A 19410-nucleotide genomic window follows, 5' to 3' on the forward strand; every position below is an offset into this window, starting at 1 on the left:
GTAAAAAAAAAATGTAATCCATATATTAGTAACATTCAAAATGATTTATCAGATTTGAAATTTGATTGAGACTTCAGAAAATGAATCATCACTAACCTGTTTGACAGAAGGTTCCTGTGTAACCCGCAGGACACTGACACTGAAAACCATTCACTAAATCCAAGCATGTTGCTCCATTCAAACATGCACTGCTTCCACATTCATTCACATCTGCAACAAAAACATAAAACAAATATAAAGCTGTGTATGTTTCGTACTGACTTAATTTATAGGGGATGCATGATATCTCTAACATAACATAATGTGCATATTGTCAATTTATGAATTTGGCCATACCTGTTTGACAGTTGATTCCATTAAATCCTAAAGCACAGTCGCATCTATAACCATTGATCAAGTCAACACAAGTAGCTCCATTCATACAAGGAATACTGGAACACTCCAGGATATCTAGAGAAAAATAAATGAAAAACAAAAACAATAAATTGTAAAATTCAAACCTTCATGATCAAAAAGTCATCAAGATGTAAAAGAACACCACAAAGTAAATAATGAACAAGGAATGGACTTTACCATTTTGACAGAATATTCCTTGATAGCCTGGTGGACAGTCACATCGGTAGCTATTGGTTAAGTCAATACAAGTTGCTCCATTCTCACATGAATGTGACATACACCCATCAATGTCTGAAGCAAAAGGTGAGGACAAATTATCAGTTAGAAGGAAGTTTGCAATAACAAATTATAAAAAGATAACTTGTTTTGTCAGGATATTGCCCAGTTTAAATGAAAAGGTTGTTCAGTATGAAACAGGCTATATTTAAAAGAATATAATGTAATGGATCTTTAATATTGTGTTTACCTGTTTCACAGAATACACCTGTAAATCCAACTGCACATTGACACTGGAATCCATTGACCAAGTCAAGACAAATTCCTCCATTCATACAAGGTGAACTCACACATTCTAAAATATCTGTACAAATTGAAGAAAAGAAAAAGTTATTTTCGCATGCAAAATGATAGAATGGATTTTAAAGTTGTTTAAGAATTCAGAAAATGTATCATCACTAACCTGTTTGACAGAAGGTTCCTGTGTAACCCGCAGGACACTGACACTGAAAACCATTCACTAAATCCAAGCATGTTGCTCCATTCAAACATGCATTGCTTCCACATTCATCTACATCTACAACAAAAAACAAGAAACGAAAACATGGAACATAAAGTTTCTTCAATAACACACCAAGTAAGTTATTTTATAAATATAAACGATATCTTCAACAATTGAAAATGCAAATTTGTTCTGACATTTACCTGTTTGACAGTTGATTCCACTAAATCCTGAAGCACAGTCGCATCTATAACCATTGATCAAGTCAACACAAGTAGCTCCATTCATACAAGGAACACTGGAACACTCCAGGATATCTAGTAAGAAATAAATGAAAATACAAACAATAAATTGAAGAAGAATTCAGCCCTTCAAGATCAAAATGCAACACAATACAAAGTAAAACACACCCAAAGGGAGAGTAATTGATGAATAAATGAGTTATTAATTGCATCAATTTGTAAAATGAAAAGTAATGAACTCCAAAATAAAAGAAAGGTCATGGATGGGTATAAGGAATGAACTTTACCATTTTGACAGAATATTCCCTGATAGCCTGGTGCACAGTCACATCGGTAGCTATTGGGTAAGTCAATACAAGTTGCCCCATTCTCACATGAATGTGACATACACCCATCAATGTCTGCAAAAAAAATTCATGAGAAATTACTAGCTAGAAATTAAGTCACAACTTTCAAGTACACTTATTCGATCAACAAAGTTTAGTTGTAGAGAAGCAAACGTTTGAAACAGGCAAGGCTGAAAAAGATATTTGCAACCGATCTGTAATGTTGTATTTACCTGTTTGACAGAATACACCTGTAAATCCAACTGCACATTGACACTGGAATCCATTCACCAAGTCAAGACAAATTCCTCCATTCATACAAGGTGAACTCACACATTCTAAAATATCTGTTCAAATTGAGTATAAAAAAAACCATTATTTTAACATGCATAATGATATAATGTATTTTAAAGTTGTTTAAGAATTCAGAAAATGTATCATGACTAACCTGCTTGACAGAAGGTTCCTGTGTAACCCGCAGGACACTGACACTGAAAACCATTCACTAAATCCAAGCATGTTGCTCCATTCAAACATGCATTGCTTCCACATTCATCTACATCTACAACAAAAAACACGAAACAAAAACATGGAACATAAAGTTTCTTCAATAACACACCAAGTAAGTTATTTTATAAATATAAACGATATCTTCAACAATTGAAAATGCAAATTTGTTCTGACATTTACCTGTTTGACAGTTGATTCCATTAAATCCTGAAGCACAGTCGCATCTATAACCATTGATCAAGTCAACACAAGTAGCTCCATTCATACAAGGAACACTGGAACACTCCAGGATATCTAGTGAGAAATAAATGTAAATACAAACAATAAATTGTAGAATCAAAAGTCATCACAACGTAAAAGGAAAACACACTCAAAGGTCAGGAATGCTGATGAATAAATGAGTTATTAATTGCATCAATTTGTGAAATTAAAAGTGATAAACCCAAAATAGTAAACAGTAAATAAACCCAAAATAAAAGACAGATTATAGTACATGTAATAAGGAATGGACTTTACCATTTTGACAGAATATTCCCTGATAGCCTGGTGCACAGTCACATCGGTAGCTATTGGTTAAGTCAATACAAGTTGCTCCATTCTCACATGAATGTGATACACACCCATCAATGTCTAAATGAAACAAAAGACAATAGAAATTACTAGTTAAAAAATTAGTCTCAAATACACAGAGATGTTTATCGGCAAGTCAACTTATTAAGTGAAAGAGGCTAAAAGTTTGAAAAAGGGTATGCTGTCAAAAACACCACATATACATGTACTGTACATGTATGTACCTGTAATGATGTATTTACCTGTTTGACAGAATACACCTGTAAATCCAACTGCACATTGACACTGGAATCCATTCACCAAGTCAAGACAAATTCCTCCATTCATACAAGGTGAACTCACACATTCTAAAATATCTGTACAAATTGATTAAAAAAAAAAACATTTTATTTTAATATGCATAATGATATAAGTATTTTAAAGTTGTTTAAGAATTCAGCAAATATATCATTACCAACCTGTTTGACAGAAGGTTCCTGTGTAACCCGCTAGACACTGACACTGAAAACCATTCACTAAATCCAAGCATGTTGCTCCATTTAAACATGCACTGCTTCCACATTCATCCACATCTACAGCAAAAACATGAAACAGATATAAAGCTGTGTATATTCCGTACTGACTTAATTCATATGGGATGCATGATATCTCTAACATAACATAATGTGTGCATTATCATAATATGAATTTGGCCTAACCTGTTTCACAGTTGATTCCATTAAATCCTGAAGCACAGTTACATCTATAACCATTGATCAAGTCAACACAAGTAGCTCCATTCATACATGGCAGGCTGACACATTCCAAAATGGCTGTTATGTAAATAAAGAAAACAAGAACAAAATTACATTTAAAAACAAAGTGCAGCCATTCATTTCAACAATACCGCCACAAACAGACAAAAAGAAAAGGAAAAAAAGAAGTGAAAAAGTAGGTGCAGAATAATTAAATTATTTAATTTGTTTTATCGCATTTCCAATAACACAAGCGCCAATAACAGAACAAATAGGAGACAACGAAGACATTTCCAGATTCAGAAGTAGGAGGAAAACCCCATTGGAGGAAAACCCACATGCAAGGCTTCAGTCTGAGTTGGGATGCGAACCGGGTCCACAGAAGTGAGACACAAAAGAAGAAAAAAAAACCACTAAGCCAAACTGATCCCACATAAACAAACAACTAAATAAACATAAAAATTGCTGCAAAAGATTCCGTTATTTATAAAGCACACAATAGCAATGAACAAAAACTTTACAGCATAAACAACCATTTCAATTGACAAACATACCGGCCACATTGATGCTCCCATTCCAAGCTTTAATTCCTCATACCCAAAACTATCTTCTACACATCCCCTAACCCTTAAGCCATTGTACTTTTTCTTCCACTGCTATGCAGAAAGTTGCATGTACCGTGCCTGGCTTTGGTCATTCATACCCCGCTTGACTTATAACTCCACGACATTTACATAGCCTTTTACAGCGTGGTTGCGCTAGGTTAACCGCATGGAGCTGTTCCCATTGTACTTTTAGCAGCCCTGTTAAGTGACTGTGGATGCGCGGAAGTCTTCCGGGACCTCTCTTCACCTGTTAGTTTTACATCATGGTCATGGTAAGTTTACCTTTGCATCTCACTTGGAATCGCAGTACTTTAACAAACAAAAAACACGGCATCTACATGTATACCCTCAGTCTCCTCTAGCTTCCTCCTCCTTCATTGTACTGTTATAGTGAGCACACACTCCCCACCCACACCCAGTGGGTTTCAATAAGTTAAGTCCCAGCTCCAGCCTTTATTCTTCACTGAGCTACGCCCAGCTTATCTAGTTCCTGTTCCCGTCATCCCGCACCACCGAGCCAAGCCCATCTACCAGTTAATCCCAAACAAGGCAGTACATAAGCAGCATCCAGCAACAGAGTCCAGCATTCTCCTGAAGACGATCAGAGCACACTGATCGAAACGTCAAGTCATAAACCACTGGTTCTTTTTAGAACCAACATTACTCAAAAGACATATTCACATGGTGCTACCGCAAACCTTTCTTAGTTATTCTTCCACCAAGCTTTAATTCCTCATACCCAAAACTTTCTTACAATTTTGACAGAATATTCCCCGATAGCCTGGTGGACAGTCACATCGGTAGCCACTGGGTAAGTCAATACAAGTTGCTCCATTCTCACATGAATGTGATACACAGTCATTAATGTCTATAGTGGTAAACATAATCTTATAAGTTATCACACAAGCGCGAGTGAAATATTTCACGAGCGCACGTGTGATAACAAATTTATCTTCCAGTCTCACTTGCAACGCGCAAAATTAAAACTTTCAGAGCGTTATTACCTGCGCACAAAGTTTAGAATGTAATTTTTGCACTGTCCGTATACGGAGCGTGACAAAATGACATTTCACAATACGCACTGTGTAATAAAAACAGAGAAAGTAGGATATAAAACAGAGGTCGTAGCATATATGTTTTTTTCCCCCTATGTAGGTCGAGCTTCGGATTGGTGGATTAGAGCGTACTGGAAAATAAGAGTAAATAGTGATGAAGGATGTTAGAATAAATAAGACCTAATTCCATGTGTGGCTGTAGGTGTTATTCAATATTTACAGCCAAACTCAGGCCACTTGGAATCACACCTAACAAAAAACACATGCAATCAGCACAAACTCAAACAAAACATACTGATATACACCAATCCGGGCGCGCACCGGTCGCGCAAGTGTTGGGCACCGCGCACAATTTGCTGCCGTGTCTTCAGTGTCTAGATTATCTAGACACTGAAGACACGGCAGCAAATGGTGCGCGGTGCCCAACACTTGCGCAACCGGTGCACAGTTGTTAATTTTTTAATAGAGGGCACTACCAACTTTGTTTTGTCGGATTGGTCTATACATTGAGTAATTCTGTTGGGTGACTGCAGTCGATTAAACTCAATAATATAATAACAACATCGGGTTCTTGTATAGCACTTTGTTACACCCACGGGCATAAAAAAGTATTTTTTTCCTGCAAAGTATTGTGGTAAGAAGTAAGAATGAGGCCTACTCCTTTACATAGCAAAATTCATGGTTCACAATACGCAGCCAATCAAACCAGCCACACCAGGGTGAACCCATTCTCTTTACGATACATGTAAGTGCACTGGGTTCTTTTACGTGCATTACACAACACATTACTAATTACTGTACGTGTACATCCCTTCCGAAGGATGTCTTTCTTAAGGACACAAGTGTCGCGACCGGGACTTCAACCCACACTCTGCTGAGGAGAACTTGCTCATATATGCACAGTACTGTCTGCCACTGTACATGCCATATTTATTTTGTTTATTTGCGAGAAGCACCCACTAAGGCACAGAAATAAAAAAACATCAGTTGTATAAAACAATGGAACCTTTCAATGATATGTCAATTGCACATTGCGCATGCGCGCTAACACATTGCGCGTGCGCACTAACACATTGCGCGTACGCACTTACACTTTGGTTGGCAAAATGAGGGAACATCGCTCTGTTTTGTACACGGCTAATGGCTGCGTGGCACAGACGCGATTGTGTGTCTGCTTAGTGCACAACTCTATAGCCTTTGCCAACCAATAGGGTCTGTACGCATGCGTGAATGTAATTAGCATTTTTCATGAAAAGGGTCCATTATACGCAAGAGCTACATGTAGACTCATACTTACTTCTATCACAAAGGTCCCCAGTAAAGCCAGCTGCACATTGACATTGGAAACCATTGATCATATCAATGCAGACGGCGCCATTAAAGCATGGTAGACTTTCACATGCACCTGCAATTACAACAAGTCATTGGGTTGATCAAGCAATCTTTAATAATAATTACAATAATTTGGGAGGCTAATCATCCTTACTCGCAGCTAGGAGCTGAGTTGCAAAGGATACGGCTACAACGTGTTCAAGAAGCAGGCATGCAAGGGCGCCTTTGGCAGCCAGCCACATCAACCCATTATGACCACGGAGCACAGCCAGAGATTGAAAGTGTTTGATTTTACCTAAGGGAAGAAAACCAGATGGTCTGGAAAACCCTCGTGGCACAGCAGAGAACTAACGCGCAACTCATAACAGATGACCCATTCACCACCGTGATCATTATGTTAACACACTGTGACCAATGAAAACATGATAAAAACTGGATGTTAGAGTAATTGGGTCGTGTCTGCTTTGATCTCTTAAAACCTAAGATAAACTGTATCAGATTTAAAGATGCTATGTCAGATTTTTTGCCCCAAACATTAAAAAATAGATTTGTTTGAGTGAATGGTATTTCAAAGAGTATCACCCGCTCTAACGAAAAAAGTTTAACTTTGACTTTTTATGATCAGGAACCATGACAAAGAATTGGTCACGTGATATATTGTCGGGATCCCAACAAAAACTAATTTTGGGCACTTTATTTCACTGCTACTAATAATTGGCGGACTATTTCGAGCAATGGTTCAAATGAAAGCTTGTAACTTTCGCGACCCCCATCAAAATACCTATTGAATTTTAAATCAAATTTGTTGGGGTCAAATCGGCCAAAAGTCTGACATAGCATCTTTAAACGTTTTACAACCACCTCGAAAGTTAAACTAGTTCGGGTCTAACTTCACTGTCTGAACATGCCCTATTTAAAAGTATTAAGGATTTGAACTGCCTTTAGTCTCCTGCCTCTACACACATCCGTGTATAGGCAAACAAAATATATGTTAACGTTATTTGCATTGCATTCACCAACCTGTTTGACAGAAGGTTCCTGTGTAACCCGCAGGACACTGACATTGAAAACCATTCACTAAATCCAAGCATGTTGCTCCATTCAAACATGCACTGCTTCCACATTCATTCACATCTACAACAAAAATATGAAACAAATATAAAGCTGTGTATGTTTCTTACTGACTTAGCTGTGTGGGATGCATCATATCTCTAACATAACATAATGTGTACATTGTCAATGTATGAATTTGGCCTAACCTGTTTCACAGTTGATTCCATTAAATCCTGAAGCACAGTCGCATCTATAACCATTGATCAAGTCAACACAAGTAGCTCCATTCATACACGGAATACTCAAACACTCCAGGATATCTGAGGATAAATATGTAAAAATGCCAACAATTACCAAAAAAATTCCATACCTTCATGAACACAAGTCAGCACAATGTAAAAGGAAAACAGTAAATGATGACCAAGAAATGGACTTTACCATTTTGACAGAATATTCCCTCATAGCCTGGTGGACAGTCACATCGGTAGCTATTGGGTAAGTCAATACAAGTTGCTCCGTTCTCACATGAATGTGACACACACCCATCAATGTCTGGACAAAAGGTAAAAAAATTTGTATTATTGAAAGCTTCAACATCTGAGCTTTCTAAGGTCACGTTGCAGGGGAATAAATAATGGAAACAATAACAATAATAATTTGGGGCTAATCATCCTTACTCGCAGCTAGGAGCTGAATTGCGAAGGACGTTGCTACAACGTGTTCGAGAAGCAGGCACCCATTATGACCACGAATCACACCCAGAGATCGAAAGTGTTTGATTTTTTTCAGATGGTCTGGGAAACGTAAAGTATCCCAAACATGACTTACCTGTTTCACATAGAGTCCCTGTGTATCCACTTGAGCATGCACACTGGAAGCCATTCACTGAATCTAGACAAACTCCTCCGTTCATACATGGGAAACTCACACATTCATTGAAATCTAGCAGGAAAATGGAAGCACAAAATAATAACAAGTAAAAAAATGCATTATAACTATTGGATTTGAGGCATCGCATGTTGAGGTATCAATGTATGTTTGGTTTGCGTCAAAAGGCAGTGGACACTATTGGTAATTACTCAAATATTTACCATCATAAAATCTTTCTTGATTACATGTAATGGGGAGAGATAGATGGTAAAAAACATTGTGAGAAACAGCTCCCTCTGAAGTGACGTAGTTTTCAAGAAAGAAGTAATTTTCCACGAATTTGATTTCAAGACCTCAAGTGTAAAATTTGAGATCTCGAAATCAAGCATCAGAAAGCACACAACTTCGTGTGACAAGGGTGTTTTTTTCTTTCATTATTATCTCGCAAATTCAACGACCGATTGAGCTCAAATTTTCACAGGTTTGTTATTTCATGCATATGTTGAGATACACCAACTGTGAAGACTAGTCTTTGACAATTACGAATAGTGTCCACTGTCTTTAATACCTTGTGTTTAGATTATGTTCTTAAAGAATTGTCTTGCTATTAGTCTACAGCCTCAAACTCCTAGTTATTTATATAATGCTTGCTTTAACATTATATTAATTTTGTATTCTTTTAGCCGCTTTTGATTTTGATTTTTGAGGTTGAACGACCTCCGGATTAACGTACCGGCGCTCTACCAACTAAGCTATCTAAACCTATATTGGCAGTGTACCTATTTTGTCAATATCTTTGTTCGGGGTGCCTGAAGCCATACAACCGTTAACTGCCGTGTAGCCAGGGATCACACCCAAATTACGATACAACTTGGCTTTTGATTTTGTTACATGTACCTCTCTTTGTACTGATGAATTCTCTTATTGTACTATTTTCAAACTACAATGTAGAATAAATGTCTTATTGAATTGAATTAATTTTTTTTTTTTTTGGGGGGGGGGGGATTCAGGAGACTTCTCTACTCCCGCAGAGTAGATTTTTGGAGTTCCAGACATCTCAGTTCTGAAAAGAACTGTCCTGCTTTTTATCCACTACCTGGGCGGTAATGTAGGTAGGAAATTGGCTGCGACTTTCACTTAGTGGATCGAAGGGACTTCTCATTAATCAACTTCACTACTGCGGAGTGAGCTCTGTGTTCATGGCATGAATGCATTCAATCAAGTGTTGCTACTATTACCTGTTTGACAGAATACACCTGTATATCCAACTGCACATTGACACTGGAATCCATTCACCAAGTCAAGACAAGTTCCTCCATTCATACAAGGTGAACTCACACATTCTAAAATATCTGTAAATACAAATATTAACATAATTTTCAAAATTGAATACAATTATTACAGTTTCATATGTAAAAGAATGAAGACCTAAGAAAGTTAACTACAAAATTCTGGTACATTTATATGTAGTTAGAACAATCAAGCTCAACAAACCTGTTTGACAGTTGATTCCATTAAATCCTAAAGCACAGTCGCATCTATAACCATTGATCAAGTCAACACAAGTAGCTCCATTCATACAAGGAACACTGGAACACTCCAGGATACCTGAGGATAATAAAGATAAAATATGAGAGGATAATAACAACAACAATAATATTAATAAAGACTTGTAATGCCCACATATCCACCCTGTTGGGCGTTCAAGGCGCAGTAAAAACAAAACAAAAAAAACAGTGGTATAGATTTGCAGATGTGCGGCGCAGCTGAATAAAAAGACATGTCACCCCAGGAGTGTCAAGAGATCAGTTCATTGAAGAGAAGCATGGTACTGGATCAAATAATAATAATAATATTAACCCGTTTATATAGCGCTTTTCACACCTGGAGGGCGTCCCAAAGCGCTTCACATTATTACCCCATGTCTCAGGGCCTTAATTCACTCCTTAAACCATCTCAGCTCCCTGGTGGGGAGTATACAGCCTTGTGCAACATTAATATGCGCTACTCGGCTAAATCAATCACAACAACCACCCCTGTTGTCACAGGTACCCATTTACCCCTGGGTGGAGAGAAGCAATTATAGTTTAGTATCTTGCATCCTACAATCTAGACTGTTTTAAGAGGCATATAACATCCTACCTTCAGCTCCCCTGAGTTTTGTTCACATTAAATAATTTTTCTTCTTGTAGCACCATACTAAGAGTGGCTTTTAGCCATTTTAAGGGTGAACTTGCATAACAAAAAATAATTAATGGTAGAATTTATAACCTACATGTGCGTAATCAAAAGTCAACACCATTCAAAAGAACAACACAATTGAAAAAGGAATAAACTTTACCAATTTCACAGAATATTCCCTGATAGCCTGGTGCACAGTCACATCGGTAGCTATTGGTTAAGTCAATACAAGTTGCTCCGTTCTCACATGAATGTGACATACACTCATCAACGCCTGAATAAACAAAGATGGGGGGGGGGGGGGGGAATATATGCAGTTATAAATTAAGCCTCATCATTCAATTGAAAAGAGGTTAAGTATTGGCAGATACATCTGGCCCAAACCCTCAGAGCGCTGATTGGCAACAGGTGGGGTCTCTCTGCCAACACAATCATGGAACAAAAAACCGCTTGGCTTGGCCATGCAGTACGCCAAGGTGGTCTTGCAGCAGCAGTGCTAGATGGAACCCCACTTGGACACCGTCGCGGGGTTACAAGACCGAAACTCCACTGGGTCGGCAGCCTCACCAGGTGGAGTGGCCTCAGTGTGGTTGAACTAACTGCAGCGACCCTACAGCGACGCAAAATCACCCCTGCACCAGCCACACAACCCAGGAGAAGAGGACGGTTGATGTGTCAACGGGCAGTAGCCTACATTGATTGCTGATAAGTTCTTTTATCTAAGAATCATGTTTGGAACGAGCTGTTTTTCAAAAAGATATATTCAACAAATATGGTTTTGTTTACCTATTTCACAGAATAAACCTGTAAATCCAACTGCACATTGACACTGGAATCCATTCACCAAGTCAAGACAAGTTCCTCCATTCGAACATGGACTGCTTTCACACTCATTCACCTCTGCAACAAACCCACATTTTAGACAAATCAACACAAAATATTGTAAAGACTATGCAAGGTTCAAAACTTCAGGCTAGTAACTGTTTTTTTTTTTTTTTTCAATCATACCCAAGTCCTTTTGGTTGGTTAACAGCTTGCAATAACTAATTGTATTTGCTAGTGATATAATTTGCTCATAAAGGTCTTTGGGTCTGCTGTAAAGCAAGGACCTTTGCGCCTTAATCCTGGTAGGGCCTACTGCTCTGGATTTGACAAAGATTTAAGATAGATCCTAACAGCAAAGTAATTGTAGTTGCTAAGTAGATTGTGATGTTACAATTAAATCATTAAGGTAATACTGAGAGCCCATCTTTAGATGAATCTTAGTGCTTTGTGAAACTCTCAGTAATGGTCTTAGTTTCAAACCTTCGAGTAAGACACTTAACCATAATTGCTTCTCTCCACCCAGGGTGATCTGTTAGGGCAGAGCTGGATCTTGTGATTGATTTAGCTTAGTGTGCTACATACTTTAGTAGTACAGGCTGTATACTCCACAGGGAGCTGAGAATGTTTAAGGAATTTTTTAAATGGCCCAGTGACCAGGGGTTCTAATGATGCAAGCGCTTTGAGACGCCCTTCATGTGTATAAAGCGCTACATCTTCATAAGAACTGATTAACATTGTTGTTAAGTAGGATTTGAAACTTTGCATGATGGAGATAAGATATAGAAGAGTTTGCGGTAACACCATGTAATAACAATCTCTAAATGAGTTGGGGTGGTTCTGAAAAGAACCGTTGGGTTAACTCGACGTTTCGATCAGTATGCTCTGATCGTCTTCTGTGCTATAACATTGTTGTTATCTCAGTCTTGGAGTCAATGCTTCCATTACACAGATTTTAACAGAATTAAAAGACATTGTTACTATGTGCACATCAGGGCCAAATTTCATAGAGCTGCTTGAGCAAAAAATATTGCTTAACAACTTGCTGCTAAGCAGAAATGAGCAGGATACCAGTCACAAATTGTACATGTGATATATTAGTTTGGCCGGTAACCTTATTCTGATCAGCAACACTTTATTGTGCTTGCTACTTTAAAGCAGCTCTATGAAATTAGGCCCTGTTTTTTAGGATAAATAATCATCAAGACTTACCATTATCAGAATGGGTTAATATCTGAAACAATGTTGGTATTAAATCCTAGGAATAGATGAATTAGACATATGATGTTAATGTACAAAGAAAATCAAACACAGTGGACATAATGGGTAGATGTGTTGAATGTTAAAATGATCAAAACCACACGTGTAAAGTTACACCGATAGACACAAATGAAAAAACAAAATATTACATACAATCATTAAAATGGTTCGTTAGTAATACCAACTAGATATTCATACATCTGCTAAAGTTGTGACATCTGCAAAACAAAGATTTCATTTAATCAGGAAGAAAACAAAGACAAACATAATGTGCATACAAGTATACAAATAACAGTTCTGTGAATGTATTGTTAATGTTAACCACAAAACAAGATATTACACCTGTTAAGATAAACCATTAATACATTTAAAACAAAGACAAGTTAGCTGATTAAAAAACAAAACAAAATACAAAGAAGTGTTAAAATCAACAAGGACATATTATTTCAAATGAAAACCAGAATGCATAGACACTCACCACTATCACATAAAGGTCCTTGCCAACCAAGTAGGCACTGACACTGGTACCCATTTAACAGGTTCACACAGTTAGCTCCATTCATGCATGGTAGACTTACGCACTCATCAATTTCTGCAACAGACATACCAAAATTCCAGTCATTTGAAAATATGAAAGTTTTAGTTCTTTTAAACTTAACACACTGTACCCAGAATACATGTGTTATACTTGCAGTCTGTTTCCCAAAATTGACTAAGGACATGTCCGAAATGGCGACTGCGGCTACAGCTCTGGCCAAATTGCGCGCATCTGCCTTTTCTTCAACACTGACAGACACACTGATCTAGCTGTGGCTGCAGCCGAAGTCGCCATTTCAGACACGTCCTTACGAAGAATACATGTGTTACCCTTCCAGTCTGGTGCCCATCTTAACTTACCCACAGTACATGTGTTACCGTCCCAGCCTGGTGCACAGAGACATGTGAAGAAACCTTCCTCATTGACACATGTCGCATTGTTCTGACATGGACTACTGGAACATTCATTTATATCTGTCCAATCAACAAAAAATTTAATTTTAGTATAATGGTTTAGACACTTATTCCAATATTTGTATCAACAAACAAAAGCATCAAATGCAATACAGGCTACAGCATAAACTCTTCAAGAGCATTGCTTCTTGGAGAATTGATTTTATTTGAAAGTATCATCACCAAAATGAAAGCCTGACTTGAAAACGGAAATAACGAGAATAATAATCATAATAATACAGAATTGTAATGCGCACATATCCACCCTAATGGGTATTCAAGGCACAGTAAAAACCAAAAACAAAGCGAAAGAAAACAGACACAACAAATCTAGTCCTTGAAAACCTGAAACATTAGATAAGTTTTGAGGAGAGATTTGAATTTTGTGCAAGACAGACATGATAGACTCTAGCTAATGGGCACGGCTGATAATCTGCCAAGGTATGCTGGGATATAGACGATGTGACCTATGTTTACATTCAAACCACCCTCTGTTGACAAAACAGTATATACGTCATGTTTCGCCGGGCACTGAGTTGCGTAGTCATAGTAAGATTGCGTACACTTTCTAGCTGGCTGCCAAAACACAAAGGTTTTGCCCGGCGGTATGCGCGCGAATCATGTTATGGTTTTCGTGTTACGTCAGAGGTCACATCGTCTATATAACCCCTAGAAAAGGAATATTACAAAGCTAGTTTTCCAGTACCTGGTGTCCCTCTTTGTGCGCGATTTTTTTCTTGTGTGTACATAACTTATTCACAATTAATGCCAGTACATCCTGTTCAAAACAGATTCAAGGGTTCCACGAATAACCCCTAGAAAAGGGATATTACAAAGCAAGTAATCCAATACCTGGTGTCCCTCTTTATACAATATTTTTTTCTGCTGTGTACATACCTTGTTCACAATTAATGCCAGTAAATCCTGTCTGACAGCTACAAGTGTAGACGGTGAACATATTATTACAGACTGCTTGGTTCAGGCATGGATTGGACACACAGGGATCCAACTCTGAAAGCAAACACAAAGCAGGGTTAATATAACAAGTGTTTATTTCACTTAAGAACACTGGACACTATTGGTAAATAGTCAAAATAATTATTAGCATAAAACCTTTCTTGGTAACGAGTAATGGGGAGAGGTTGATAGTATCAAACATTGTGAGTAATGGCTCCCTCTGAAGTGACGTAGCCAATATGGCTAATCAAGCCTGTGTTTATATCTGCTATCCTTGGCCTTAAATGACTTAACAGGATGCCAGTCCATCGCAGGTTACTCCCAATCTCTCACCGGTACCCATTTGTACTCCTGGGTTGAGAGAAGCTACAATGTATCACGATAAAGTTCCTTGCTCAAGAAACTAGTGTCACAAATGACAAAGCCATCACAACCCAAGTTGGTAACGTACCAACGCGTTTGAAAAAGTACCCGAAACCTTAAATTCATGCTTTTGGTTTCATTGTTTTAAAAGTTGCTCTCTATACCAGTTTTTGTTTTTAAATTGCTGTTCCTTCCTCCTATTGCTACGGTGCTTTGTTGTGGGTGCTGTTTTTTTTCTCTTCAATAATCTGGATTTGCTTGTGTTTTAATATTCTTTTGTGTGACTTTTAAATGTTTCAGTGCAACCCCTTTTTTATATTGTAAAATTATATTTGTTATCGTTGGCAGGGGTCTGGTTTTACACATCTATTGATGACAGTTTTTATACTTTTGTTTTAACCTTGACAGCCCCATTCCAACTTGTAACTATTGTGTATGTCTAAAGATTTTAAATTAAAATAAATAAAATTACTCAATCGCAGGGAGTCCAGGGGTGTTTTTGAAAAAGCATTAAGACTAGTCTTGTCTCGAGTTAGGACGAGTTACTCTTCCTAACTTAGGACTAGCCTTTAGTTTTTAGTATCTCTTAAGACAAGTCCTAAGTTAGGACTAGTCCTACCTTTTTGTGAAATCTACCCAAGCTCTAGAAATTGTTCAACCCCAAAATAAAAACTTTAAACACAAACCTGTTTCACAGTTGTTACCAGTATGGGATACTGGACAGCTACATGAGTATCCATTCAATATATCTAAACAGCCTCCACCATTCAAACAGGGATTGCTCGTACACTCATCAATATCTGTAATATAATAATAATAATAATAATAACAATAATAGCGAAGTTTTTTATAGTGCAAGTACCTACCAACAAGGTACTCAGGGCGTTTAGTATACACATTATTACAAAAAGAAATCTGAGACCCAACTATGTATCACCTTATAAGGGGTTTAAAAGGTACTACGGCGCATTCAGCAGCCACTACCAGGAACACCGGGGCAAACCATTCCCTTTTCGAAAAGTGCTCTAGGTTCTTTATCTTGCATTACACAACACATGGGACCAACGGCGTTACGTCCCATCCGAAGGACGAAGCAATGGTTAAGTGTCTTGCTTAAGGACACAGGTGTCATGGCTGGGGATTCGACCCCACACTCTGCTGATCAGAAACACCAAAGCTCGAATCTGGTGCTCTTAACTGCTAGGCCACGACACTTCCAATACATGTATACCTATATATTGGTAATCATTGTTATGAAATCTTTTAATTTTGCTAACTCCCTTGTAATCAAATGAATCAACACAAACAAAAATCAGTTGTGGAAACATTTTATTTTTTTCTTTATTTGTTGTTGCCTTTTTAAATATGTTTGTTCATTGGTGTTTGTGCTTATTTTTTGACGCCCTGCTTTTTTATATATATTTTTTTTTCTTCATATTTCCTTCTGTGTATTGATGTCTTTTTACCAATTGCAGTTCAGCCATCGGGCTGCAATATGGTGTCTTTACCCTTTTTATGAAAATTTATATCACATTGCACATATGGCAAAATTTGACGACCGATATACATGAACCAATTAGATCTAATAATGATGAACATGGACCCGTACAAACAAAGCTAGTTCAGTTCATTAAATAATTGTTTTAACGACTTGTTATAACACTTACCATTATCACAATTGGTACCATTGAAGCCTGACGCACATTGGCAGACGTACTGGGTAGTTGTACTCTGACATGTTGCACCATTCTGGCACGGAGTATTGAAGCAGAAATCAATCTCTGAAATATCAAAATCCATGTCATATTATTATTTACAGCTTTATTAAAACACATATATTTGGTCTGTGGTAACAGCATGTGTATATCTACTTGCCAGGTAGATTTTGTTCTTTGGAGTACCATCTTGCTATATATTCTACTAACGTGGAGTAGATTTTTCTGATTTTCGGGAGACTTCTCTGTTCTGAAAAAAACTGTCCTGCTTTTTAACTTCTACTTGGGCGATAGGTAGAGATAATTATTATAATATCCTCAGAATTTGTTGTTACTCACTCTTGTCATCTTCTGTCAGTATCATTGGGGATAAGAACACCTAAATCAAACTCTGATCAGCAGAGCTTACATGTAGGTTCGAGTCCCGGTCAGGACACTTGTAGCAAGAAAAACCATAATTGCTTCATCCTTTGGATGGGACGTACAGCCGTAGCTCCCGTGTGTTGTGTTATGCACATAAAAGAACCCAGTGCACTTATTGTAAAGTCGAAGGGGTGCTTTAGAGGAATAGGTCTGATATTTCAAAAATGTAGCTCCACTACTTGCAGGAAAACACAATGAGCCCTTTGATATGACACGGGTGTGATAAAGAGCTATATAAGAACCTATTATTATTAAATTTGATTAATATTTGTACCTATGCCACAAAGAGGGCCGGTGTAGCCTTGTCTGCACACACACTGGTAGCTGTTCAAAAGGTTGTTACATGAAGCACCGTTCAGACATGGATCACTCAGACATTCATCTACATCTGAAATCAATTACAGAAGAAATAACATAACAGGATTAGAAATACAACTTTAATATATATGTATGAGGATCTCAAAAGAATCATGTATTATGGACAAGAAAATGCACTTAACTTAAGTTATGTGCCCAATTGCAAGGCTCTGCTTACCGTAAGCAAAGAATCGGCGCTTGCATAAGCAGGGAATTCCGCGCTTAGGTCAAACATAATTCACAGGTTAGCATGAAATTTATTTGTGCCTGTGCATACTCCGTGTTACATACTTTGCTAACACAGCTAGCGCAGAAATATGTTGCTTGCAAAGTAAGCGGAAAATGGTGATCGTAAACAAAATTACGCGGTAAGCAGAGCCATGAAACGACTTGTTCACAAGTTTATCATTAAAGTGGAGTGCTATTCTTGGGGGTACAACCAAATTACAATATCTTTTTTTGGAGGAAGTGTTAGCTCAAAGAAGACCCGTTTGATTTATTCTCATCATTTCGATTATCATGCTCCTGTTGTCTTCAGGAAACTATTAAAGGGGTGTGTCTTTGGGTTCGTGACATAAATAAACTGTTTCGGTCAATGGCCAGTGATCAACAATGGGCAAGTTCAACAGAAACAGTTATTGGTTAGGACCGCAAAAATTAACGTCTGGAGATGCTTATCTTGTAAACGTTATAGAAATTTCAGGCAAATATTTACTAGATGATGGGTCTAGAACATAAAGTAATTCATAACACAGTTACCTATAGAACACATTGGTCCAGTCCAACCAAGTTCACAAATACACTGGTATCCATTCAACTGGTTCACACAATTTGCTCCATTAGAACATGGACTACTCATGCACTCATTGATATCTGTGAATATAAAAACGATAAATGACCATGGTCGTTAAGACAATCTTACTCTACAGATATGTTGCATTAAATTCTTGTAAATCATTACATGGTGCTATATGTAAAGGAATACTTCAACACGTAACTCCACAATACCTTGCAGGAAAAATACTGTGCACTTTGAGATGCCCTTCAGCCCATAGGGCTTCTGATAATGGAGGGCGCTGCACTGTGGCGACCACCTTGTGTGCTCAGTGTCTTATATTTGTCTCTTTTTTGTCACTTTTTAATACATTTGTTGTCATTATCATTATCATTATCATTATCATTATCATTATCATTATCATTATCATTATCATTATCATTATCATTATCATTATCATTATCATTATCATTATCATTATCATTATCATTATCATTATCATTATCATTATTATTATTATTATTATTATTATTATTATTATTACCTTGGCTGCAATCAAATCCTGCATATCCAGGTTGGCACTGACAAACAAAGAAGTCAAATTGATTGAGGCAGGTGGCGTTATTCTGGCATGGTGTTCCAATACAAGCGTCTTTAGCTACAAGAAATACAAAGGACAAACAACAACAATAATCAATCAAATACTATATTATTGTTATATTTGGTTAGACATTACTTTAGTTCTTGTTCAAAAAGAGGCTATGTACTTTTTAACACAAAACACAATGTCTACAGATTTATATTAAACTGTCACCAAAATAATTTTCGTCTCAGTTTTAGAATGTAAATCATTTCTCAACAACTACAGCACCTCAGTAAGTTATTTTTTGAAGGGAAGCTTTCTACTATCATTATCTCTAAACCCTGTAAGCTGTGGACATATTGAAAAAGTACTCAAATCCTTTAAAAAGAATTTGTCAAATTTCACTGGAAGACGATCAAGTTCCGATAGCCAAGTTATTTCCGAGTGTGGGTTGGAATCCAATACCCTTTGTCTTGAGCAAGACACTTATAACCATAAATTCCTTCTCTTAACCTAGGTGTATAAAATGTGAACCTGAAATGGCAGAGACAGTACTTTGTTGGATTCACCTCT

The 19410-nt window shown here is 37.4% G+C and overlaps 1 protein-coding gene across 1 annotated transcript in view; it reads right to left on the reverse strand.

Moving 5' to 3' along the window:
- Positions 1–19410, reverse strand: part of LOC139944191 (uncharacterized) — an 83196-nt gene that overhangs the window by 30933 nt on the left and 32853 nt on the right. The window contains exons 26-56 of the mRNA XM_071941158.1: positions 18799–18912; positions 18239–18352; positions 17397–17510; positions 16652–16765; positions 15671–15784; positions 14562–14675; positions 13572–13685; positions 13153–13266; positions 11379–11492; positions 10753–10866; positions 9906–10019; positions 9650–9763; positions 8370–8483; positions 7980–8093; positions 7748–7861; positions 7509–7622; positions 6454–6561; positions 3461–3574; positions 3221–3334; positions 3005–3118; positions 2709–2822; positions 2373–2486; positions 2131–2244; positions 1916–2029; positions 1644–1757; positions 1318–1431; positions 1076–1189; positions 863–976; positions 574–687; positions 337–450; positions 97–210 (exon numbers count right to left, since the gene is read on the reverse strand). Coding sequence (XP_071797259.1) covers positions 97–210; positions 337–450; positions 574–687; positions 863–976; positions 1076–1189; positions 1318–1431; positions 1644–1757; positions 1916–2029; positions 2131–2244; positions 2373–2486; positions 2709–2822; positions 3005–3118; positions 3221–3334; positions 3461–3574; positions 6454–6561; positions 7509–7622; positions 7748–7861; positions 7980–8093; positions 8370–8483; positions 9650–9763; positions 9906–10019; positions 10753–10866; positions 11379–11492; positions 13153–13266; positions 13572–13685; positions 14562–14675; positions 15671–15784; positions 16652–16765; positions 17397–17510; positions 18239–18352; positions 18799–18912 — 3528 coding nt within the window. The remainder of the gene's footprint in view (positions 1–96; positions 211–336; positions 451–573; positions 688–862; positions 977–1075; positions 1190–1317; positions 1432–1643; positions 1758–1915; positions 2030–2130; positions 2245–2372; positions 2487–2708; positions 2823–3004; positions 3119–3220; positions 3335–3460; positions 3575–6453; positions 6562–7508; positions 7623–7747; positions 7862–7979; positions 8094–8369; positions 8484–9649; positions 9764–9905; positions 10020–10752; positions 10867–11378; positions 11493–13152; positions 13267–13571; positions 13686–14561; positions 14676–15670; positions 15785–16651; positions 16766–17396; positions 17511–18238; positions 18353–18798; positions 18913–19410) is intronic.

The sequence above is a fragment of the Asterias amurensis genome, chromosome 11 (assembly GCF_032118995.1).
Source record: "Asterias amurensis chromosome 11, ASM3211899v1".
Lineage (NCBI taxonomy): Eukaryota > Metazoa > Echinodermata > Asteroidea > Forcipulatida > Asteriidae > Asterias > Asterias amurensis.